This window comes from Phyllobates terribilis, unplaced genomic scaffold, assembly GCF_046119375.1.
Source record: "Phyllobates terribilis strain yellow unplaced genomic scaffold, ASM4611937v1 Scaffold_3__8_contigs__length_932513732, whole genome shotgun sequence".
NCBI lineage: Eukaryota > Metazoa > Chordata > Amphibia > Anura > Dendrobatidae > Phyllobates > Phyllobates terribilis.
The window spans coordinates 719,481,006-719,507,465 of NW_027362763.1; the positions used below are offsets into that span (position 1 = coordinate 719,481,006).

Genomic DNA, 26,460 nt, shown 5'->3' on the forward strand with positions numbered 1-26,460 from the left:
TAGACGTGGAAACCTCCTCTCACGGGTGACCTCTTTGGCACGCTCCTGGAACCGTAGATCAATCCGGGTGGCAAGAGTTATTAGGTCATCGAGAGTGGTAGGAATGTCCCGACCGGCAAGTTCATCTTTAATACGGCCGGACAGACCCTTCCAGAAGACGGATACCAGAGCGTCGTTATCCCAAGCCAGCTCCGAGGCAAGGGTACGGAACCGTATGGCATATTGGCCCACGGTGAGACTTCCCTGATGGAGGCGTAGCAGAGATGATGCGGATGAGGTCTTCCGTCCGGGTTCGTCGAAGATTTTCCGGAAAGCCATGAGAAAGGCAGGCAAGTCGGACACCAGGGGGTCTCCTCTCTCCCATAGAGGATTTAGCCAGGCCAGGGCCTCCCCGGTGAGATGGGACATGATGAAGACAATTTTGGCCCGGTCGGAGTTAAACTGGTAGGACAGGAGTTCAAAGTGCAGGGTGCACTGATTTATGAAGCCCCGAGCCTGGGCGGAGTCGCGTCCGGGGTAGGATACCATGGTATTGGTGGGCAGCGGAGCTGCCGGGTTGCGAGTCAGGGCACTGGCGGTGGTTGCTGGTGGAGCAGCTAGAGTGTCCAGGCGAGAATTGACATTCCCAGGATGGACTCCTGTTGGGACCTCTGACGGGACAGTTCATGACAGAGGTCCGAGAGCGAGGGAGCTTGGGTGCCACCGGGTTCCATGGCCCGAGCAAACTGTAACGGGTCTGGGAGGCGGAACCTCTGAGCTACTATACAAGGGGGCGGTCCTTGTAAGGGAGCGGGTGGCGACCAGGGTAGACGGGCAGGCAGTCACAGCAGGTGACTGGGACAGTCTCTGAATGGACGGACAGGAGGTCACGGCAAGTGACCGGGGCAGTCTCTGGATGAACGGGCAGGAGGTCACGGCAAGTGACCGGGGCAGTCTCTGGATGAACGGGCAGGAGGTCACGGCAAGTGACCGGGGCAGTCTCTGGATGAACGGGCAGGAGGTCACGGCAAGTGACCGGGGCAGTCTCTGGATGAACGGGCAGGAGGTCACGGCAAGTGACCGGGGCAGTCTCTGGATGAACGGGCAGGAGGTCACGGCAAGTGACCGGGGCAGTCTCTGGATGAACGGGCAGGAGGTCACGGCAAGTGACCGGGGCAGTCTCTGGATGAACGGGCAGGAGGTCACGGCAAGTGACCGGGGCAGTCTCTGGATGAACGGGCAGGAGGTCACGGCAAGTGACCGGGGCAGTCTCTGGATAAAGGATTGGTACGACCTGTGGCGGCTGATGGTAGACGTGAGCTCCCAGGTGAGCAGGCGAGAGTCTCAGGATAAACAGGTTGTCACAGCATGTGACGGCGGAGCCTCCAGGAAGACCAACAGACAGGCGGCAGATGAGCGCTCCCAGGTGAGCGGGCAGAAGTCTCTGGACAGGCGGGTGGTCACAGCATGTGACAGCAGAGCCTCCAGGTAGGCTAGCAGACAGGCAGCAGATGAGCGCTCCCAGGTGAGCGGGCAGGAGTCACTGGACGGCAGGTGGTCACAGCACGTGACGGCAGAGCCTCCAGGTAGGCTAGCAGGCAGGTAGCAGATGTGCGCTCCCAGGTGAGCGGGCAAGCTGGTCCATAGACAGACTGACAAGAGTTGGAAGGCAGACCGTCGGACCTCAGGCAAGCAGGCAGGTAGTTGATGTACGCTCCCAGGTGAGCGGGCAAGCTGGTCCTTAGACAGACTGACAGGAGTAGTAAGGCAGACCGTCGGACCTCTGGCTGACAGTCAGGTAGCAGGAATACCAGGCAGGAAACAGACAGCGAACTGGCAGGACTCTGGCAGGAATCAGGCAGGTAACTGGCAACGGGACCTGAGGGCTGAAGCAGAGTAGTGAACAGTGCAACAACATTGCTCGGGCACCTCCATTTTGGAGGAGGTGCCTTATATATGGTGAAGTCCTCCGGCCATTGGCCGGGGACTCCTTAGGACGGCGCGCGCGGCCCCTTTAAGAGGGAGGAAGCGCGCGCGCGCGCGCCCTAAGCACAGTGGCCGGGAAGGAGCGCGCGCTGCCAGCAGAGCGGGAGGAGAACGCCAGGCTCGGAGCAGAGAGGTGAGGGGAACAGCGTCCCTGCCTAGCAGAGGGCAGGGATGCCGACGCTACAGAGTCTTTCCATAAATTTGATGTATTTGTCTATAAAAGTTTGAAAACATATAAAATGCTGATAATTGTACTTTAGTAACCACAGAATCATCCAACTAAAAGATCTAAAGACACTGCAGTAGTAAACTTTGTAAAAACCCAAATTTATGTCAGTCTCAAAACTTTTGGCCACGACTGTAGATATTTAAAGAGATAATTTAGACTATAAGCAAATAGTTCAACAATAAGGCCCCATGCACACAGCAGAATCATAGACCCTCCATATGCTGCCATATGTGGCGCATGCAGCGTCCAGTTGGGCAGGCCACCGGAGTCTAACAGACAAAACGTATATTTGCCTCTATGTTAAATCAGAGGCATACACAGGTACTGTAAAGTCCCATTGAAGTCTATTGGTGGTGTATTATGACACAGTACAATGTAAGCATGATGCCTAAAAGTAGCAACCACTCTGATGATAATATGGTTCCTGGCCAGTGAATATTGTAAACTATTATGATACTTACTAAAATTACGGTTAAGGACCATCCCGAATGTAAGGGGATTGTATCTGAAAAATTGTGACAGTCCTGGCAAAGTCGAGGCTGTTGGTAGCTATTAGTGATGAGCTAGCATGCTTGTTACTCGAGATTTACGAGCATGCTCGGGTGTTTTCCGAGTATCTTCGGTGTGCTCGGGTGTTATGTTTTAGTCACTCCGTGCGCATGATTTGCGACTGTTTGACAGCTTTAATACATGTGAGGAAATGTGTAAGAAATAGACATTCCTCCCATGTATTAAATCTGTCAAACAGTCACAAATCATGCGCACGGGAGTGATTCAAATATATCACCGAGCAGCTGTAACTACTCGGTGCTCGCCCGAGCATAATCGGTGAAAGGGTTAACAAGACATACTCGCTCATCACTAGTAGCTATGTATTTTGTATTTGGACTGTGCACCATATGACTGGAGCTCCAACAGTATTTTATAGAATTGTTTTCCGATCTGTTAATAAAAATTGTATCTGTGATTTCTGGCCGGTTGAGAAAGGATAGTGGAGACCCTGAATCATATTGGCTATTATTTTCATTGCATGATGCACAACTTGTGTTCTATGTCTTAGATTCAAAAAGTAAGAAGTCCCCAGTATGCTCCACACCAAAGCAAGCTGAAGGTCAACGTCTGAGCAGCCTGACTTTTGGGTGTTTCCAAAATCGAGCGAAAAGTCCACAGCTGGACTCCAAAGGAAATGAAAACAGCAAGTCATCCAGTGATGCCAATGACCACAATGACGGTAAGATTCCTAAACCTCTGTATGTTTTACAAAATAACCCTCGTGATTGGCTTTAGGGGATGTTCAAACATATCAAACTTCACACAGATTCTAGCACACACCAAAATCTTCATGAAATCCTCATCTCATCCAATCAGAGAATTTTAGCGTGGCTAAAAAATCTACAAGAATATGTAGCATGCTAATTATTCCTGTGATTTTGGAAAGGTAAGGCAGTGAATTTGTCCAACATGGATTACCCACAACTGACTTCTGCTTTAGAGCATAGTAAAATATGTGTCAGAAACTTCAATTTTGCTTGTTAACACACCCAAATAATGCACCTGAAACAGTGTTTTTCAACTCTGTGCCTCAAGTGCTCCCAACAGGCCATATTATAAAGGATTCTCAGGTGGTTTATTTATGGAAAATCTTAAAACATGAGTTGTCCTGGCACTGAAGATTTTTTTTAAGCTTAATGAGGACCTTTGACCAAATTTTTTTATGTTGAACTGGACACCCAGTGTAATAGTAGCTGCAGAGCAGAATAAAATATTTTGTTTTAATTTCATTTCTTCATTGTGGAGATATTAGTAATCAAAGTATTTGGCACCTAATGAGTTAACTTTTTTTAAAGTCTAAACGGGTGTTATCAGACAGTTTTCACTGGGGGCGTGTACTTCTTCTCCCTGTATGATGCTGAGCAATCATAAGCAGGCAACAACACTCAAAGGAAAGAAGAACTCTCCCCCACCATAGTGTAGAGCAGATTTCTCAGTGTATGAGATGTAATGATACAGCCCTGATATTCTGGTTGAACATCCTGCATGTGTCAGTGTAGCAAAGGGGCACTGCGGCTGAGTTTAGATGTGTCACGTTACAAACTCTTCTATCAGATCTCTTCCTCGCCTATCAGTATCAGCTCTGCTGTACTGCCTCTCTGCCAACACTGGCTGTCCTGAGATGTGTCAGTAATCACACTAATGTCTGTTGTGCTCAACTTGTAATCTCTCTGCAGTGAGATCAGAGCATGTTGTCATTACATCTCACACAGGAGTAATCCAGAATAGGCAGGTTACTCCTGTGTGAGATGTAATAACAGCCTGATCTCACTGCAGAGTGAGCACAGCAGATAGCAGTGTGATACTGACACAGCTCCAGACACAGTGGAGGAGGAGATGCAGTGCAGTAGAGCTGACGGTGCTAGGAGTGGAGGAGAGCTGATAGAAGGGTTTGACACAGCTAAGCTCAGCTGCACTGCTCTCTCCCCCTACAAAGACTCATGCAGGAGGTTCCAACAGGAGATTAGGGCTGTCTGTTATACATCTCACACACTGAACAATATGTTCTAAGCGATGGGGGTTGGGGGCGTGCTCTTCTTTCCTTTGAGTGTTGCTGCCTGTTTATGATTTGTCCGCATCATACAGGGAGAAGAAGTACACACCCCTAGTGAAAACTATCTGATAACACCCACTTGGACTTAAAAAAAGTTAACTCATTAGGTGCCAAATACAACATTTTATTCCGTTCTGCGGCCAATATTGCATTCTTTGTTCAGTTCAGCATGAAAAATTTGGTGAAAGGTCCTCTTTAAAGAGGAGCAATTTGGGGACCTTTTCTAAAGCCACCTTTGGGAATTTTGGTATGAGGAATCCTAGAATAACTGTATAGTGGAGGACTATGCAGCCCTACAGAGCTGAGTTCAGGAGGAAATCCCAAACAACTATGTGCAGTGATCAGATCTCCTTTACAGGATGGGATCCTGTACACATTTAGCACCAAAGATCGTAGAATGTCTTCTTTGAACACAGTCTGTTGATGTTTTCATAGCTTCTGTTAAGAATATATTTTTTATATTTGTCCTCGACCAACAGATAACAGTATAAGGGAAAAGTCACCCACAAGTCTCCAGTGGCAAGAATCCATGGCAGCACAACCATCAATGGTACAAAATATTGGTTCCTTGGAACGATCGGGCAAGGGTAGGGCGGGATCAAATATCCCCAGCATTACTGTAAGCGACTGGAGCTCAGAAGAAGATATAAAAAAACCTAATGATATGAGGTGTGTGTCCAGATTGTCCGGCCAAATATCAGAAGAAGGAAACCAAAGCAAGAGACAAGGGAGTGACACATATCTAACAGCTTCTGAAGAAAGCAGCTCTACCTGTGAAGATGATAATCTGGGGTCACCAACCAGTGACCAAGTTCAACTTTATACACTGCACAAAGGACTACAAAAAAGTAATAATTTTGGAGGCAAAAAATATTTCACGTTTTCAAGTCAACGGTCGAAACAGAACAGTTCTTCTGATGACCTAAGTTTTAAGTCTCAACTCCATGATTCCACCAACTCATTCTGTTCCATCGATTCCACCACCACAAACCACATATATTCCTCAACCATCGTATCTAAGGTGTCTAATTCTACGTCATCTAGTCCTCAGTGTACTAGTCCTAAAGATCTAGCAACTAATCTACCATCGCCCAAACAACGAACTCCTAATATTTTAAATGTAAATGCCACTATGGCCAAGAAACACCTCAGCCAACCTCAGATGAGTTCAGACAGGATGTTCAGTAAAGACAGAAATGCTATAAGTATGGTGAAGCCATATAGACTGCAGGAGACCGACATTGATTTGGTTGATGAACAAACTGCTAACATTTTGCAAAAAATGGATACTGGATATGGCAAAGGCTTATTTTCGTATGATGTAACACAGAATCACACCACAGATCAGAATACTCTGTGTTCTCCAGAGAAGATCACCTATTCAAAACCTCCAACTCCTCCTTTACATCGATTTCCTTCTTGGGTAATTATTGCAATTTCTTTTTTTTTCAGTTGGTTATAATTATTAAAGGAACCTCAACTGATTCATGCTGCCCCAAGCACAAGCAGCATAAATCCTTTATTGAAACCATATACTTGTATGAAGAAAGACCTGTCAGTCAAGAAAAGTAGGGCAGGTAGAAGTCGCAACAGCCCTGCCATTTGGACTAGTCATCCTAGTTGCATCATACTAGCTGACATATTCCCTTTAGACAGATCGGTTGCTGGACTTTTTTTTTCCCATTGTCCTAGATCAAACTTCCCCAACTCCGGTCCTCAAGAGCCACCAACAGCTCATGTTTTCAGGATTTCCCTAGTATTGCACAGGTGATGAACTTCTTACCTATCCAGGTGATGCAATAATCACCTGGGCAATACTAAGGAAATCCTCCTGAAAACATGACCTGTCGGTGGGTCCGTCTTGAGGATTGGAGATAGGGAACACTAGATGTAAATGTCTGCCCTAAAAGTTAAAGGAGATCTTTCAGGACATTTAGTGTAACTAAACTAAATACATGGCTGTGTAGGTCATCGACATACAAGTTCCTGGACATATGTATGGTCCTAAGCAATGTGCCAGTGTGCAGAAGACCTGGTTGGATGGTAGATGCAAATATAGGGCGGGACTTGGCATGGAGAATGCATCGATGGACCTCTGCATAACCTGCCTAGCACCACCCTCCTCTGTTGGCATGAAATGTCAATCCAATGGTGGAGGTTGGCACTAGGCAGGGAATAATGAAGTGGGTCGATGCATTTTCTTACTTCTGATGTACTGTCATTTGCATTTAATTTCTAATCAGCTTTTCTACCGTGCTGGAACATTGTTTTGGGGCCATACAGGTATGAAGGAACTTGTATTTCTATGACGTAGATGGTTTAGTTAGACTAAAAGTCCTGACAGATTCTCTTTAAAGAGGTTGTCCACAACTTTTACATTGATGGCCTATCTATAGGATAGGTCATCAATGTCTGACACCCTGTCGATCAGCTGTTATCGATGTCGGTGGCGGCTGGAAGTACTTACTTGCGGAGCTACTTTTAGTGGCCGGAGCTTGGTACTGCACATCCGCCTCCCATTCAAATCAATAGGAGGCGGATGTGCAGTACCCTGCAGCAGCCACTACAAGTAGATGCCAGCTCTGCAAGTAATTACTTTCAGCCGCCGCCACCGAGAACAGCTGATCGGCAGGGGTACTGCAGAACTAAGGATAGGCCATCAATGTAAAAGTTGTGGACAACCTCTTTAAGTATTTTCTAATTATTATTATTATTATTATGGGAACCTATGATGTTGAAAAATATTCATTATGGAAGTTATGGAGTTATGACCTACTCACAGGATAAGTGATAACTTGGTGATCTGTTGAGGTCCGACTGGTGGGACCACAAGAATTGGCAGAACCCGGGCACTTTTATCTTCATTAGAAAGGCGCGGCAGTGCACATGCTTGACTCCCACTCTATTCACTCTGTATGAGGCTGCTGAGCGCTTTGCTTGGCTTTTTCTGGCTGTCGCATAGGGAATGAATGGAGCAGTGATTGGGAGTAATGTGATAAAAGTGCGATGTTGGGGATAAAAAATTCCCCATTCTGCCTATAAGTGCAGGTTCCCGCAGTTGGATCTCCACCAATCAGTAAGTTAACACCTATCATATGGATAGGTAATAACTTGATTTCACAGGACAACCCCTTGAAATCTGGAAACAAGAGATTGCCCATAACCTGTATTGGGGGGTCACATCTTTACTAATTTAATTTAACCACTCATATCAATGCATGTGCATACCAGTTCTGAGTATTTATCATCGTTTATGACATTTATTCACAGGAAAATAGAATATATGCCATTGCTAAATCTGGGATGAGAATGTCAGAAGTTTCGGTGGATCCTAACATCAAGAGTAAGCTCCGTAACTTACGGAATGTCTATAGGTTTTTTGGAAATGCATCTGCAATATTAGCAAATAAAATGCATAGCCAAGAGTGTGCGGACCTTCACATCCATCTATGCCATGGACACTAAAATGAAAGGTGGCTTCTCCCATTGTAAGCGCTCGTTCCCAATGGCGTAGATTCTCTAATGTGAGAGAATCAGGTTGATTATGCTAATGACACTGGCCACAAACCCTGTCAGAGTGTGATCCGAGTGTCACCTTAGTGTGATCCGAGTGTCACCTTAGTGTGATCCGAGTGTCACCTTAGTGTGATTCGAGTGTCACTTTAGTGTGATCCGAGTGTCACCTTAGTGTGATCTGATTCCCTCGCATTAGAGAATCACAGCACAGGTGGAGAGAAGAAGGAGAACTTAATTTCTCCATCTTCTCCATTGTCTATGTGCGTGTATATCAGACTGCACTCGGATGACATCCAAATGCAGTCCGATATTTCACACGCGTACATAGAGTTCTATGGGTGCACGTGATGAATCCGCAGCATCCCGAATCGCAGATATGCACTTCTCCATAGAACAACATTGGGCCGAGCGCTATCTGATAAAACATCTGAGAGCACTCGGCTGTGTTATACGGCAGTGTGAGTGAACCCAAAAAGACATGACCTTATATTTGGAAAATTTATGTCCAGTTAGAGAGGCTGCAAGTGCGCTTCATTTTTTTCACTTGAACTGAGGGGTCAGGGCCCATTACCCATTAAACATTACAGATGGGACTAAGCATCTGGCCACTGCCAGGATCATCACTGCAGTGAATGTATTTCTATGATTTGATTTATTATTGAATTTGAGTTTTTTTGTCTAGTTTTTGGTGTTTGTCACCTATTTTTTTTTTGCACATTAATCTTTTTTAAATTTGCTCCTTTTATAAAGGCTATTTTATTTGTGTTCACCTGTTTTTTTTAAGTTCATTAATGTGGGCAGTGTTTGGGGTTTTTGGCAGATTTTTCATTTGCGTCTTATTAAAAAGTGTGCAAAATTCACGAATCACATTCACCATTTTGAAGAGTTTGGCACAAAAAAAGTCAACTAATTCCACAAGACAAAAAAAGAAAAGTGAAAATGATAAATCGGGCCCCTAATGCTCCAAACACAATGGGGTTGCTCCTCACATCACCTCACACTTTGCATTACAAGGATAATGATCTCAGGCCTATGTGCAGCCTCAAGGCCTTATAATTCCTATATTGCTATAGTTTATGAAGGTAATGTGCTACTCCTCATTTGAGTTTTTGTTATCTCCAAGATCCTATCCCGATATGTAGTAAGTGTAATAATAATAATATTAGTAAATACCTCCAATTAGAAATGTAGTATAGTTCTTCAGATTTGCTATGTCACTTACCCCATGTGCAGGACATTGCAGTAGTTTAGGTGTCCATAGTTATGACCACTTATACTGTATAGTGACAGTTAGACAGTTCTTAGCGGTCGTGACCATGAATATATAAGCTACTGCAATGCCCTGCACATGGGGAACGAGACATAGCGAATCTGAAGAACTATACTACATTTCTAATTGGAGGTATTTACTAATATTATTATTATTATTACACCTATTACATATTGGGATAGGATCTTGGAGATGGGAATACCCCTTTGTGAAAAAGATGTGGCTGAATGGTAACATTGCCATCATTGCCCAAATATTGTAGGCTAAGTTGTGTAAATGTGCCTGACATTAATAAGCAAAATGTAACATGCTTCTTTAATATAAAAAAAAAATCGTGCCATGATCCATTTCAATTTAGAGTGTGGCTCACAGATGGAGAATATGGAGATTGACTAGACCTCAGTTAATAAAATTGACAATGTAAAACACTCTCTTTGTTTTCCTTATCAACCAATCAGAGTTCAGCTTTCATTTCATAAACTGCTCTGGTAAAATGAAAGCTACATTGTGGTTGGTTGCTACTGGCAACAAAGACAACATTTCTTTTAGCCCAGTTTTGATAAATCTACTTTTTTGTAGAGCTTTAGGGACATGATATAAAGCAAGAATTATTCCACAAGCCAAAATATATCATCTTTTTTGGGCTTGAGGCCTTTTATCATTCATTTTTGCTGTCTGTTTTTCCTGCCTCTATGAGGTTGTTGTTTTAGTCTTGTTCTTATTCATTATGAAATATTAAAGGGGATGTCCATTTTTAATGGGCTAATGTTTACAAATCTATAAAAAATCAAAGCTAATGCCGGTTTCACACCTCCACCATTCACAGTCCAAGTACGAACCAATAAGGGGTCTCCTGACCCGAACTCGACAGCCTCATAGGTATACATGGGGCAGGTGAATTTGGGTCAGGAAACCTGGAATTGATCTGGGCTCAAACGTTGGATGTCCCATATGTGAAACCCACGTCGCTTCTCTGATGCTCCCAGGGTTCTTTGTACAAAGCTGCAGCAGGGATATCCTGTCTAGAGCACATAACCACTGCAGACAATCACTGACCGAGATAGACAATACGATGCAGCAGAAGACAATGATTGACTGCAGCGGTCATGTGTTGTAGTGTCACCTCTGCAGAATTGTCAACAAAGGACCTCAGAGAGCTGCGGAGAGACCAGGGTGACATGGGTGGCAAATTATAAGAAATGCTTAGTTTGTAATTTTAAGCATTTTCTACTATTCCCCTATTTTATTTCTTAAAATGGTGACCACTCCTTTAAAAGAATAAAAAAAAAATACAGTGATAAAGTTTAATAAGAAACAACATGGGAAATATGTTTTATGTACATTATGAATGATCTCTCATATATTTTGCGTTTTTACTTGTTATCTATAGATGTTTCTACAGCGTCATGTCCCACATCTGGTGTCTACACGTCTCTCATATATAAGAACCTGAGCTCACCTGTCTACACCACATTGAAAGGGGTATGGATGAGAGTAATACATTTTTACTTTGTTACAATAATTATTGATTATAAAATATGGTAGATAAATTAGAGGTTTTTTTTCTTTTTCTACAGACGAGGGCAGAAGGTAATATAGGTGGCCTGTCACTTTGTATAGTGCATTAATGTACGACTGCTTTAGGCTATTTTCACATTGTCAGTATTTGGTCAGTATTTTACATCAGTATTTGTAAGCCAAAACCAAGAGAGCAACAATCAGAGGAAAAGTATAATAGAAACACGTCACCAATTCTGCATTTTTGACCCACTCCTGGTTTTGGCTTACAAATACTGATGTGAAACACTGACCAAATACTGATAGTGTGACCGTAGCCTAAAATACCAACTCTACACATTGTCATGGCCCCTTAGTTCTGATGATTGTGGGGAACCCATGTGTTGGACCCTTACTGATCACACATTGATGGCTTATCCTAAAGAAAGACTATCTGAGAAAACTGTTTTAGTTACAAGCGCTATATTGATAATCATTTTATTTCATTTTAATTACACTTTTTTATTCTTAAATATTTAGAAGGCCACTCAGATAAGCACTAGTCCCTTGGAAGACTCATCAGGATCTGAGGAGGAGTTGAGCTCTCGATCAAGTTCTCGGACTTCTGAGTCAGACTGTCGAAATCAGAGTGAAGCAGGAAGCCCTCGGGCTTTGAAAAGAGGCAAGTGTCTGGACACTGAGATGCTTTAGAGAACTAAAGTTATCAATAGCCACTTTATAATATATATCCATCTGTTCATGCATCCATTAAAAAGTAACTAAACTCAGTTTTTTTTAATAATTTTGATCAACATGGAAAGTTATAAAATTTTGCAGATACATTTTCTAGGGAATTTGTCTTCATTCCCGAAAAAAAATTGCATGTAAGTGGCTTCCAAGTCTATTTCTATGCCTTCAGCTGCATTGATATCAGAATGTACTCATCTGGAGTACAGATGATGGCAGTGTAAGGCTAGCCATACACATTGGATGGCTATTGTTCGACCAACAGCCATCTCAGTCAACTCTCCCATATACAGGAATGCTTGCTCGGCAGCGGTCTCCCGTATTTTCTATGAGAAAACTGCTGACTGACACATTGACCAGTGGCTTATCTCTGGGAGAAGAATGTCACAATGCGATTGGCAGTCCGAAATCAGACGTGTGCGATCTCTCCCGACCATCAGTCGGCTGGTTCCTCCTTACACATTAGACTGTTTTCCAAAGACTTCGATATTGGCCATTTTAGCCAACATTAGTCAAATGTGTATGGGGGCCTTTAGGGTCAACTCAGCTCTTGTGTCTCTCTAAATTTGGGGAGACGGTGCTGCAGGAAATTGATTTGATAATAAGAACACACAGAGGAGGAGCTGACCCTTTCACTGCCATCATCTGTACTCCAAATTAGTATGTTCAGATGATATCAAAGCAGCTGAAGGTAAGCAAATAGACTGGGGAAATACTGGGGCTTAGAAGCCACTTACATGCAACTTTTAAATCTTATTATTATTATTACTCATTGCTTATATAGCGCAATCATATTCCACAGCACTATTATGATCGCTGTCCCTATGGGACTCACAATCTAAGTTCTCTATCAGTATGTCTTTGGCATGTGGGAGGAAACCAAAGAACATGGAGGAAACCCATGAGAACACGGCGAGAACATACAAACTCCTTGAAGATGTTGTCCTAGGTGGGATTTGAACCCAGGACCCCAGCGCTGCAAAGCAACAGTGCTAACCACTGAGCCACCATGCTGCAATATACTTATTACAGTAATGAATACAAATCCCCTAATAAATTGATTTGCAATGTTTCATAATTAACTATTTACCTATAAGATTGCAGCCTTATTTTCTTTAACCTTTTTGGAAAATACAAATAGCGAATTCATTGCTATGGGCGACTACTTCACTTTTCCTTTGTGACAGTTTTGATCATTTTCTTTCACCCAAGGACACTGAGTTGATAATCTTAAAAAGAGACAGAATAAATATATATCCACTTTTAATGGCATAGTAGTACATTTTTCTACGATCATCACACACAAGCTATAATATTAATTAGGGCTAATCATTTATTTGGTAATCAATAAAAGAAAAGTGCTAGATCCTAATGGCAATTGCTCTGGTTCAAAGTCAACACCGGACCCATTTGTCTTTTGATTGACATTACTTTAGAACATTTTTGACATTTTTGTAGAAAGCCCATTTAACATGTGAGAACTATTTGGTCCTTACATTATTGATATGCACTGTACATTATCATATATTTCATGTTCTATTGTAAAAGTTCATTGTCGGCACTGATTAATATCCATACATTGTTGCATCATGTGTACCTATTATCTCTATAATCATGTGACTGAATGACCTTATACTTGAAAATTTTCCAAATGCCCCTTTGGAACATTTCATTTTCTTTGCCCCAGAAACGTACAATATTACCACACCATTTCTATGCCCCCTTTTCCATCCCCTGAATGTACGGCACCAAGGGGATTTACCAACTCCCAAATTGAGGGAGCTGCCTAGAAGTTTCACGACAATTGGCAGAGATCTTGGGTAGCTCACTTAGGGCACATGATAATTGGCTTACATAACATTGTAAAGTATTAATAACACAAGTAGACTTAGTAGCCATCAGCTGTATCAATGGCACATGTGGCTCTAATAATGAACACAACCTTGGAAACAAGTCATAGAACTTATTTCTCCAGATTCGGTATTTGGAACAGATGTTATATTCCTGGCTTGGAAAAGTAAAATGGACAACAGCTGGAAAAACGTTTCTGATAATGTGAAAAAAATTCAAGATATTTCCAATCACATAATTTGCTCATGAAGATATTTTGCAGTCTCCTAGTATACAGACATATATTTCTATGCTTGTCGCCGCTTTTTTTTTCCCATGAAATTTTCACTGGCGAACCATTTAGGGACTTCGGAACGGCAGTGGCACACCACTTGTGATACACAGGTTTGTAGCAATGTCCCTTTTCTAGTTCCTATAGTAGATCGTCTCATTTAAAAACAAAATAGATCTCATCCGGAGGAAAGTTTTACCACTACTGGACTAGTGTATATTAAAATATATGGCGCTACCATAGAAGGTGCAGAGGTGGATCCAACAGACTCCACCGGTGCCGCTATGTAGAAGGTCGTCAGTGCTCCTCAGTGATGTTATCATGTTGAGCAGCGCTTTGCACCATGGTGGTACTTAGACATCTGGGAGCTTCATAGCAAAGGTCCAAAATGGAGCTCCCCCCAAGCTGCCATTAAATTACCCATATGGTCTCTACAATAGTGTTATGGAGGCACAATGGGGATGACAGAGGTCTCCCATATCTAATCACTTGGATGCTGATTTTGCTGTTCAACATGGCATCTAAGGGATTAAGCCATTGTGATCAGACCAAGCTCCAGCGGATGTCTGCAGTGACCCCTCTCCATGCAAATCCTCCTGACTTACATAGGGAGACAGTCGCCAGGACGGTGGCAGGGACATTCACACTGGTTCCATCCCTTCCCAGTTTCCGAGCCCCAAAGTATTCGCTGTGCCGCCATTAGCGGTACACCACCGCAATACTTCTCATGCAAGGAAGAGGGTTAAGGTGGCCATATACATGAGATGAACCCCGGATGAATTTAGTTGGGAGTGGACAATCATGTAATATGTATAGGGGTGTCCTGACTCACCTCCGATGGCGGGTGTTGGAAGAAAGAATGGTCGTGCATATTGGATTTCCATATGCTTGATTCTTTTTTTGTCCAGGGTGTTTTCTGGCAGTGTCTTATTCCACTTTCCACATTGAGAAAGCATGGATATTAGGAGCGTGCATGCATAGCGAAGGGGAGGATGGGGATATTAGCTATCGGCTGACTAAGGTGTATAGCTACTTTCAGAAATAATACTGTATATGTTGTCTTAGAGGGGTTTTCCTGCTATTTCAAGTTAAGAAATATACATATGTGATATAGTTTTGCCTACGGGGGGTCCAAATTATAAATGTCCCTTAACACCTTGCGCTTACAGGTAGTTAATGAGTGTTACAGTTTTCTGCTATAATCTCCTCCTCATTTAAATAATTGGCTTAGATCCCATCAATCAAATGGAAATAGCAGGTTATGGCATATCCTAAAATATAACCTAATTTCCGCAGCAGATAAAACCCTTTAAGGTAAAATATATATATTTTTTTTCATCTGATCTGAAGGGATTAATTATAGGAATATCTTCTCTCCACAGGCATCTCGTTTTCCTCCATGACCTCAGACAGTGACTATGCCATCCCTCCCGATGCTTATTCCATTGACAGTGAATTCTCAGAACCAGAACAGAAGCTTCCAAAAACCTGTTCTTCATCAAGTGACAATAGCAAAAATGTAAGCCACATGGACCGGAATAGCTAACTATTGCTTTGCATCTGCATATTTTCTAACATATGTGCTGAATTATTAACATTATTGAAGTCATATTGGGATAATCCAGAAATTCCTGTTGTTTTCATCTATTTGAAAATACCATTTCTTATTTTCTAGAGCAGTGATTACCTTCTGTAATAAGATAACTAACATCCAATATGGCCACCATTACAATGTCAACATGCATGTATATATGCAGCCTTGGACTGGCCCACAGGAGAACAGGAGAATCCTCCAGTGGGCCCCCATGTAGGAATGGGCTCTCTACTCCACTTATATGAGAAGTAGTTGGCACAACACATTTGTTTTACTATGTTCAGAAAAGGGCATCATCTCAACATTCATTTAACCAATTACCCTGTTTATTATTTTATAGAAATATAGGCAAATTTGTGAGTGAGGGTAATGTGATATTTGCATGTAGGTTAATAGTTGGCCACCAGCGTCAATGTTACAGGTGGGCCCTTGGCATCCTATACCGGCACTGTATATATGCCCATATTTGCCAACTTTCCCAGGATCTTTGGGAAGCACCTCGTATATGGGAAGACCTCCCGGATTACCCAGAAGAGTTTACGCTGCACAAACCTTCGATTAGATTTTCTTTGAGCCTAGGAAGACTTTGTGGATGGTGCCTGAAAAGAGGCGTGGTGGGTGTAAAAAGGGGAGTGGTTATAGCAAAATATATTGCAAAAAAAATCTCCCAGATACATTGTCAATTATGAATACACTTAGTTATATAGCTGTGTACAACAGTGAAAACCAAGAAATCAAAGAAATCAGAGGCACCAAAGGATAATCCTTGCAAAAAAAAAAGTTGATCTTTATTCCTTAGTGTTTAAAAAGAAGTCACAACAATAGGAAGACAAGACAATGTTTCGGCCACATGTGGCCTTTATCAAGCCTAAAAATAAGCTATGAAAGAGGCCCTACTGAGTAAGCATAAAATCTATCAATGGTGAATAGGATTTGTACAGTGGACTGAGAGTACAACAGTGAGATAGAGGGGTACCCTTATATTGGATGCGGTTCTTATATAAGTGGAATTACAACCGATTTATGATTTCTTACGCTCTTATCAGTTAAGGTTCCCATACATATTAGAAAGAAGAACCTGTCAATATCGATGGATCTGGATCCGCCAATAGTCTAATGTGTAGGGGGCCACAGATTCTCACCCAACAGATGATGTTTTGGAAGATGAGGATCCGACATGTCCGATTCGGACTGCCGATCCTTTTTTCTATAAGAGATAAGATGCCACCAGAGATGTCTGCCAGCAAATGATCAGCTGAACCAATTGGTTGAGATGTATCTAAAGTGTATGTGTAGCACCCTGAGGATTCGGCTGCTACAGGAGTATTGCACCTCAACCCAGAGGTGTGATATTCCACTCCCGGGTAAGGATGGAGTGTGGAACTGAGCTCAGATAGACTGCATGCACTACATACATCCCATTCCAGAGGAGCAGGCCGACGGCACTCCCACTTAGAAATGTGCAGGTGCGACCGAGCCTGTTCCTGGCTGGAGTGGGAGGGGGGAGGAACATCCCATGTAGTGTAGGGGCAGATAGGGGGAGCAGTCTGGGTAGTGATAGGAGCTCATTGGGTGCTGGTCACCTGAGCTCACACATAGAGGGATATATAAGGAGGGCACCAACTTAGAATCAGGGTCAGTCAGCTGCAGAGGACAAGTCAGATGCAGAGAGCAGGAAACAGCAGCCCTGGAGAGAGAGAGAGTGGAGTGAAGAAAGACCCAGAGGGGGACAAAGAAGGGACCCAAGAACCCAAATAAGAACACCGGGTGAGGAGTCAGCAGAAGGGTACCGGAACCCAAGCTGGTGGGGGCAAAGACATTCCCCAGCCAGAGACCGGAGACCGTGGGCAGTGTCTGTCACGGTCACCCACTACATTCACCCTGAAGGCACACCACAGGAAGGGTCAGGGAACCTTAGGCCAAAGGTTGCCCAACAGAAGGCCCGAGGGAGCTGGACTTAGGTGAATCACTGGTGGGGACGGCTGAAGTAAGGACAGAGGGAGAGCTCAGGGCCACGCTCCGGACTTGTTTGGGGGTTGGCCGGATCCAGGACCTGGTGGACGCAGCACGGCTCGGGAGGTCACTTGGAGCTAGAGTGACCAGGAACATCTGCAGTAAGTAAAGACCCTTAACTGCACTACCCGAGTCTGTCATCATTACCGGCTGCACCGCACCACCACAACCGCCATCCTCTGCGCCTGTCCCCTCTGAGGCTATACCCCTCCCGTTGGGGGTTATCCCACCAAGCTGCGCATCCACCATCAGCCTCAGCGGACCCTGCTGCAGCGGCGGCCACAGTGACCGCATCACAACGGGTGGCGTAGTCGACACAACGAACTTTAATAACATCAGTAAAGACTGCCACATAACCCTGAGCTTGACGCCCTGGGCACGGGACCGGGTCACAGCCGCTCGGAGACTACAACCCCCCCATCTGATCCGGTGCCGGGTATTCCCCTCAAAAAGGAATATGTCCCAGGGGGCGCGTCAACTTTGGCGTAGTCGGCAGGATTACGTGCCCGCAACACCCGGGTACTGCGTGCCTGAAGAAAAGTGCAAGTTTACCTCAGAAAGAAGACTCCTGCCGGTTCCGGAGGGTCCACGCCATCGGACTCCATCACCAGTCGTTTCCCGCCGATTGTCCGCCATTTCCAGCTTGTTCCCGCCATCTGCAGAGTTTCCCGCCACTGGGCGACGCTTCCCGCCAAAACCGCAGATTTCCCGCCTTGGAAGAGCAGCGGACGCCATTATGGGCGTGCCAAAGGAGGGCAAGAGGCCACCTCCCATCGTGGGCCAGGACAGAAAATGGCGCCAAAAGTGGAAACCGCCCCCACCAACAGAGACTGTGATGCTGGAGGTGTCTGTCAGCGTGAAAGAACTACCCCTGGAGCTGACAGTCACCGAGTTGCCCCGGGACCGCCCTCGGAGGGGGAGGAGACGAAAGAAAAGAGCAAAGATGGGTGTCGCTTGGAGCAGTCTAGAACGAGCGCACCCGGAGGCAAGGTGTCCAGAGCGAGAGCACCCGGAGTCGAGAAGAGGAAGAGTAGACCCGGGAATGGAGCGGCAGCAGAGCAGCACCGGCCCGCTGGCCAGGAGCCTGCAAAAGGAAGAAGGAGGAGAGCAGAGCAGCACCGGCCCGCTGGCCAGGAGCCTGCCGGAAGCAGAGCAGAGCAGCACCGACCCGATGGTCAGGAGCCTGCTGGAGTCAACAACCCCGCTAGGCTTAGCGGAGATCCTGGCGCAGCTTCCCCGAGATCGGGAGTGCGCGCGGAGTGCCCTGGAGGGCCTCGCGGGAAGGATGGCCCGAGTGCAGAGGGAGATCCTGGCGGAGTGGGGCCGGGAGATGGCCCAGCAAGCTGGAATCCGTCCACGGAACCCGCTCCCTTGGAAGAAGACACCGACTACCTCTGCGGATGACGCGGGAGGACCCAAGGCCGGAGACGGCGCAGAAGAGGGAGCGAGACGTATGGCAGCAGGTAAGGGGGACGCCTATACCCCATACCGGAAGACCACCCACCTGCCCCAGCTCCCCGTCGCAGAGCCCGAAAGTCCCCCTGCCGTACCCGAGACCGCCATGACACCGCCACCGACTAGGCCCCGACCGGAAGCCGCCGTCGCGACCCCAGTGACGTCACGCGTCGTGACCCGGAGCGTGGCGAAGGAAGGGAAGCCTCCGGCCTGGTCGCAAGGCCTAGCGTTTCCGGGCGCCGCATCCCCAGCAGAGCCATCTACCTCCGCGGAGCCTCCGGCCTGGTCGCAAGGCCAGGTGGCCCAGGGTGCCGCCGTGTTAACAGTTCCATTTACCTTCCAGATGCCCCAGGCCTGGCCGCAAGGCCTGGGCAACCAGGGCGCCCCCACCATCGCGCCCGCACCCGTAACATCAAGGGTGCCAAGTCTGGGAGAGGACCCCTTCAGCCAGCTAGCGTGGCCGGACGGGCGGCCCTTCATCTGGCCCAAAGAATTCTTGGAACTGGAGCGACAAAAGAAGTTAGGTCCCCTGTGTGAGCCCCTGATCCCGGCTCCAAAGCCCGTGACTCGGGTCTCGCCTCCACTCGAGGAAGCCCAGTTCGTGTGGGACCCCACGGGAGAAGATTTGATGGGGTTCACCGGAGAGACTCGGGCAGCTGCAGCAGAGCGTACCGAGTGTTGCCGTCAACAGCTGGCAGAGTTCAAGAGAGAGCGGGAGGAGAGGCGGGCCAGAGAGCAATGGGCCCGGACCCGCAGCGCGGAGCAAAAGAGTCGGACCAGAAGGGACCCCTATGCAGCAGATCGTCCCCGTACCATCGGGACGGTAATAAAGTTTAATGCGCAGCATGGGTGGGGCTTCATAAAGGACCGGAACACCATGGGTGACGTCTTCGTTACCCGACGGGATGTCGAGTCTCACCTGCCAGAGGGTCACAAAGGCCGTGACCTCTACGTCGGTGACGAGGTAACGTTCACCCGGCACAAGTGTGCCAAGGGACCTTACGCCCTCCACGTGCATCGCCTGACAGAGGAGGAGTTGCGGTGTAGGGAGGAGGAGCCAGAAGACCCGGACGGGTTCAAGGCTAGAAGGTACTATGACTGAAATAGTACAAAGGAGATGTAAATAGTTACCCGTCGGGGTACCCAAGTAACCGTGGCTGCTTTAAAGTTTAGTCCCCGTTGGGACCAGTGAACAGTTTAACCCGTGTGTCCCCTACCCAAACCAGGCTGAGGACTGTGAGCAGCCATCCCATTCCCTTTACTTGGCCGGGGACTGAGAACGGCCAAAACTTCCCTGTACATAGTTGCGCTTCCTAAGGCGCCCCCTACTGGTTTTATGAGAAACTGCTTATCAAAAGACTGTCGCACTTTACCTGGTCACGAGTTGCACGGTGACCAGAGGAGGAAGAAAGAAAGAGACGACGAGAATGTTATAATGATGTCTATATGAAAAAGTTATATATATATAATATTTTATATGTTTTATATGTTTATAAAAATTTGTATGTTTTGGTGTTTTTGTCTTTGCAGCCCGAGGACGTGCTGTGATTTACCAGGGGGGAATGTAGCACCCTGAGGATTCGGCTGCTACAGGAGTATTGCACCTCAACCCAGAGGTGTGATATTCCACTCCCGGGTAAGGATGGAGTGTGGAACTGAGCTCAGATAGACTGCATGCACTACATACATCCCATTCCAGAGGAGCAGGCCGACGGCACTCCCACTTAGAAATGTGCAGGTGCGACCGAGCCTGTTCCTGGCTGGAGTGGGAGGGGGGAGGAACATCCCATGTAGTGTAGGGGCAGATAGGGGGAGCAGTCTGGGTAGTGATAGGAGCTCATTGGGTGCTGGTCACCTGAGCTCACACATAGAGGGATATATAAGGAGGGCACCAACTTAGAATCAGGGTCAGTCAGCTGCAGAGGACAAGTCAGATGCAGAGAGCAGGAAACAGCAGCCCTGGAGAGAGAGAGAGTGGAGTGAAGAAAGACCCAGAGGGGGACAAAGAAGGGACCCAAGAACCCAAATAAGAACACCGGGTGAGGAGTCAGCAGAAGGGTACCGGAACCCAAGCTGGTGGGGGCAAAGACATTCCCCAGCCAGAGACCGGAGACCGTGGGCAGTGTCTGTCACGGTCACCCACTACATTCACCCTGAAGGCACACCACAGGAAGGGTCAGGGAACCTTAGGCCAAAGGTTGCCCAACAGAAGGCCCGAGGGAGCTGGACTTAGGTGAATCACTGGTGGGGACGGCTGAAGTAAGGACAGAGGGAGAGCTCAGGGCCACGCTCCGGACTTGTTTGGGGGTTGGCCGGATCCAGGACCTGGTGGACGCAGCACGGCTCGGGAGGTCACTTGGAGCTAGAGTGACCAGGAACATCTGCAGTAAGTAAAGACCCTTAACTGCACTACCCGAGTCTGTCATCATTACCGGCTGCACCGCACCACCACAACCCCCATCCTCTGCGCCTGTCCCCTCTGAGGCTATACCCCTCCCGTTGGGGGTTATCCCACCAAGCTGCGCATCCACCATCAGCCTCAGCGGACCCTGCTGCAGCGGCGGCCACAGTGACCGCATCACAACGGGTGGCGTAGTCGACACAACGAACTTTAATAACATCAGTAAAGACTGCCACATAACCCTGAGCTTGACGCCCTGGGCACGGGACCGGGTCACAGCCGCTCGGAGACTACAACCCCCCCATCTGATCCGGTGCCGGGTATTCCCCTCAAAAAGGAATATGTCCCAGGGGGCGCGTCATATGGGGGGCTTTAGTTTCTTACCCTTGAGATTTGTGGTGATCATGATTGTCACTCTTGCCAAGCTCCCTTCCGTCTACCTCTATGTACTCCTAGCACTATACCTCTGTGTACTCCCTTTCACGTGCTGGGTGTCGAACCCCCAAAGATCTCATATTGATGACCTATTTTTTTGGATAGTTCATTAGTTGCTAAAGGGAAGCTATCATCAGAAAATTAACTATTGTTAATATCAGGATTTTGTATTACTTGTACAGCAGTGTGCAAAAGTTTTAGGCAAGTGTGGAAAAATGCTGCAAAGTGAGAATATTTTCAATAATAGAAAAGTAAATACTTTATTTTTATCAATTAACATTATGTAAAGTGAGTGAACAAAAGATAAATCGTAATCAATAATTGGTGTGTTGACCACCCTTTGCCTTCAAAACAGCATGAGATCATCAATTCTAGGTACTGGCACCCAATTTTTGAAGGAACTTGGCAGGGAGATTGTTCCAAACAGCTTGGAGAACCAACCAGAGATCTTTTGTGGATTTCTACTTAAGCAAATACTTCTGCTTCTTAATCTAATCCCATACAGACTTGATGATGTTGACATCTGTCCATCGGTGTGGGTCGTGGCATCACTTCCAGGACTCCTTGTTCTTCTTTACACTAAAGATGGTTCTCAGAGGAGTTGTCCACTATTTGGACAACGCTTTCTCAATCACCATAGTTCCCCCTATGCAAAATTATTGCAGATATACTCACATCCAATGCGGGCACCGTTCCAGCGATGTCGGTGCTTGCTCTCCCGCTAATTGTTGTTTTGTCACGTGAGCCTTTCTTACATCCTTTGGATGAAACTGACAGAAGTGATAGCTTGCTGCTGTTCTCTGACTTCCTCCGTAAGCTAGCTACATCCGTAGGAAGTGAGAGAGAAGCTGCCGCTGATTCGATGCAGGGCTCGCGTGACATAAAAATGTCATGTGAGCCCCGGGAGAGCAGGTGCCCACACCGCTGGAACAGCCCCGGCACCGGAAGAGAGTGTATCTGTTATTATCTTACATGGGGGAATTATGGTGATTGAGAAAGAGTTATTTGAGTTTAATTTCAATGGCTTTATGTTTGGGGTCCTAGTCCTGCTCCAGAATAAATTTGGAGCCAATCATCAGACGCCTCCCTGATATTACTGCCTGACGTTACGTCAGTTTTAGATATGAATGTGAACACTCACTCACATATAATCATCAGGTGTGTTATTTTAAACTGTGAAATACGGGTAACTGCACCCATCTCCATTCAATATTCGTGACCATTCAACTATTATTGTGTATAGTGTAATCCTGATCTTGTATTTTTATCAGAAAATCATAAACTTCAACCTTCAATCACGTCTAAGTAAATAAGATAATAATAAAAAAATGAAAGAATATCACAGTCCCACCTCCGGACCCTACAGTAGTGAAAAGTGCATCTCGAAGAGAATTGTCTGTTGGTTGTCATCAGATTATCTTGCTTTTATACTTAGCTCGTGCTGCCCTCTGTGGTTTGCAGAGTTACAGAACCATTTATCAGAAACAACTATGTCAGTCTATGTCATAAACGGTGGGAAAAGTTTGGGTTCACAAAGAGTTCTCGTGATATGCTGTGATATCTATATATATATGTATATTTTAGGAGCTCTTGGAGAAATCTGGATACTTGTTAAAAATGGGAGGAAAATTGAAAACATGGAAGAGAAGATGGTTCGTACTTAAAGGTGGTGAACTGCTGTACTACAAATCTCCAGTAAGTAACATGAGACCATTTGACATATTTTAAACTCTTTTTTTTTTTTTTTAGATCTATGTGCTGAAAATCCACTTGTTCTATGTTTTAGCACAAATCAATGTAAGAAACATTTTATACTACGCAGGGAGGGCGATTTTATACCTAAAAAAATCTAGGTTTTACTAGGTGGACTTTTATCATGTAATTTTTGGTCCAGTATTCTGTTTCTTAATTTTATAATTTATCTTTATAGCCTTTGGAGCTTCAATTTTCTGATATAGAGCTCCAAATCCCCTGCATAGATACAGAATAAAATGTTGTTTGCACTTGATCGATAATGTGATAAATAGACAATCTACTTTATTTAAACAAGGTGAGGACGATTCATCAAAGCAATTTTGCTATAATTCTGCTTTAAATTGCATTGAAAAGTTGCAAAATTTTTGCACAACTCAGAGTCTCGCTAAAATGCTGTGATTTTTGGCATTTTTAATTCAGCTTTTCCCACCAATGCCAAAATGGGCAGAGCTTGGGCAGGAAGGGGGCCAGGTGGGGATAAGCTGTGGAGTTCCTTACTCCAGAAATGTCACTCCAGTCATGGACTGGAGTAAGAGTTCTGGTGTGGGGCACAGAAGCGCTCACCACTCGTCAGACGTATGCGCCTTTCATGAATCAGGAGAGTCTGTCTCCTACACACCTCCTCATCACTGGTCTTCTTTTCTTATACACCAAAAAAATTCACTTGACAGAGCCAGCCTCTAGGCCACTCTCTTCTGTTTTACTTGCTGTCCACTGCCTGTTGTTAAGTGTAATCCCCATCTAGAAGCAGAGACATTGAGACTTATTACAGGAAATGGGGCAGATTTATATATTTTTTCTCCTTCTCTTCCGGCTATCAACTACATACAAACATAGTAGAGAGTTAGGATTTCAGGTCAGGGCTGGCATGTAATTGGTCAAAGTAAATGGCAGAATCAATGCATGCAAGGAAGTGATAGACAGTTCCAGCACCTATAGTGGAGGCAGAATGTTTATTATAGGGGACTGTCCATTTAAAAAGTGGTATTTATGAAGAGAATTCCCTTAAAGCAGGGGTGGGGAATCTTTTTTCTGCTAAGGGCCATTTGGATATTTATACCATCCTTCGGGGGCTGTACAAATCGCATGCTAACTCCGCCCACAAAGAACGTCCTGACGTCAGCACTGGTGTAAATATATAATCTTTCATTGCAAGTGCCTCAGCATTCAGTAATGCACTTGTTCACAGAGCAGGAAAAAATTAAAGGGCGGGCAGATGTCAATATACAGCTGCGGGTCCAAGCACTGCCGCAGATTCCCGGGGGCTGGATAAAAGGTCATCAAGGGCCGTAAATTACCCTCGGGCCTGAGGTTTCCCACCCCTGTCTTAAAGGCTGTATGAAAATTGCCTCTTCATATTTAATTTCTCAGAGGAGCTTTGCATGGCCAATAAGTCTCCTTACACTCCTATATATTGCATGGCCAATAAGTCTCCTGACACTGGCATGCCAATCATGTCACTCTCCACAAGGAGAGACTTTGGACTCTTAAAGGCTGTGCTCACTTGTGCTAATTTTTATCATGGTCTGTTAAAATCTACATTAAAACACATGACAGGTGGCGACTGACCCTTGCTAGTATATCTGTAGATACCATGGGATATTCTCTGTTTTGGTAGCGAGCACTAAGCATACGTATAGGCAGGGCTATGAACTTGTCAGGAACAATGGTTTATATTTTAGTTATTTTTTTACCTTTTTAAATCCAGCTCCGAGATAATTGTATTTTTCCCCACAGAGTGATGTAATACGAAAACCCCAAGGTCAAATTGAATTAAATTCCTCCAGTCACATAGTGAGAGGTGACGGGAAACAGACCGTGCAGGTAATGTAATAATCTTGGATAATGAATTAATTTGTATTGCTTTCTACTCTTCTTGCAGGTCGAATTCTCATCAGGTGGCGAATGTAGAAATATAGCTGTACACCAGACTTTTCTTTCTTTGCGCTTTGTCGCGTTGCTGTCTACAATCTGAAATACAATCTTTTATTCTGAAACATTTCTTTAAAGTCTACGTACACTTTTCACATTGTTTTTACTGTTCATTTGCTTCCCAAAAGCAGCTTTCTGAATAGTTTTTGTTTTCTTTTTAATTGTTATACTCTTTTGCTGTTCCAGATTAAGCCCGAGTGGTTTACAAAAATGTCACAAATCTATCATGGCACATCTCTGCTATTTCCCCTTTTTTTTCTCCATTGTTAGAGATAGTAACAGGGAGGAGGAAAGGTTTATACACAGATATGCAGTGTGGAAAGGGAAAAAAGTATGTACAGTCTCAGGGAGGGAAGAGAAAACAGTCTATAGAAAAAGAGCAAAGCAAATAAAGGGGAAATAAGTGCAGCATAGAAGCTGTGTTGATATATGAGCTGTGAAGACAACAGCACCTTGGATACACACAAAGCTCACATCCAGCCAGTATTACTGGGAGAGACACTCCCAACAAGAGAAAAATCTGATAATGGAATCCAGCTGCAAACTGCTTATCACTTATTGGGCTGCTTGCTGTAGCTTTGTTAAAATCGCTGTTTCATCAGCAGGAGATTATGACTAGAGGAATCGTAAACCTGCTGCCATGTAGTCCTCCATATTAATGAGCTCTGTATAACCCCTCCCATAAGACTGATTGGAAGCTTTCTACCTATGCACAGTGTACACAGAAAGTAGCCAATCAGTGGTGTGGGAGGGGTTATACAGAGATCAACATTCAGAGCACTGCTAGATCTGCAGCAGAGAAAACAGGGATTTTGTTAAAACTGCAGCAAGCAGCCCAGTAAGTGACACATCCCTGGAATCAAGGTTTCTGCTGCTACATCATGCTGCTCTCAGATGAGGTAGCAAAAACTTAGTAACTGATTC

General features: G+C 45.3%; 1 protein-coding gene across 1 annotated transcript in view; it reads left to right on the forward strand.

The window, feature by feature from the left end:
• PLEKHH2 (pleckstrin homology, MyTH4 and FERM domain containing H2) overlaps positions 1–26,460 on the forward strand; it is a 255,616-nt gene that overhangs the window by 176,487 nt on the left and 52,669 nt on the right. The window contains exons 7-14 of the mRNA XM_073672039.1: positions 3,255–3,425; positions 5,279–6,222; positions 8,070–8,142; positions 10,976–11,067; positions 11,623–11,764; positions 15,334–15,470; positions 23,434–23,544; positions 25,342–25,428. Of these exons, the coding sequence (XP_073528140.1) occupies positions 3,255–3,425; positions 5,279–6,222; positions 8,070–8,142; positions 10,976–11,067; positions 11,623–11,764; positions 15,334–15,470; positions 23,434–23,544; positions 25,342–25,428 (1,757 nt within the window). The remainder of the gene's footprint in view (positions 1–3,254; positions 3,426–5,278; positions 6,223–8,069; positions 8,143–10,975; positions 11,068–11,622; positions 11,765–15,333; positions 15,471–23,433; positions 23,545–25,341; positions 25,429–26,460) is intronic.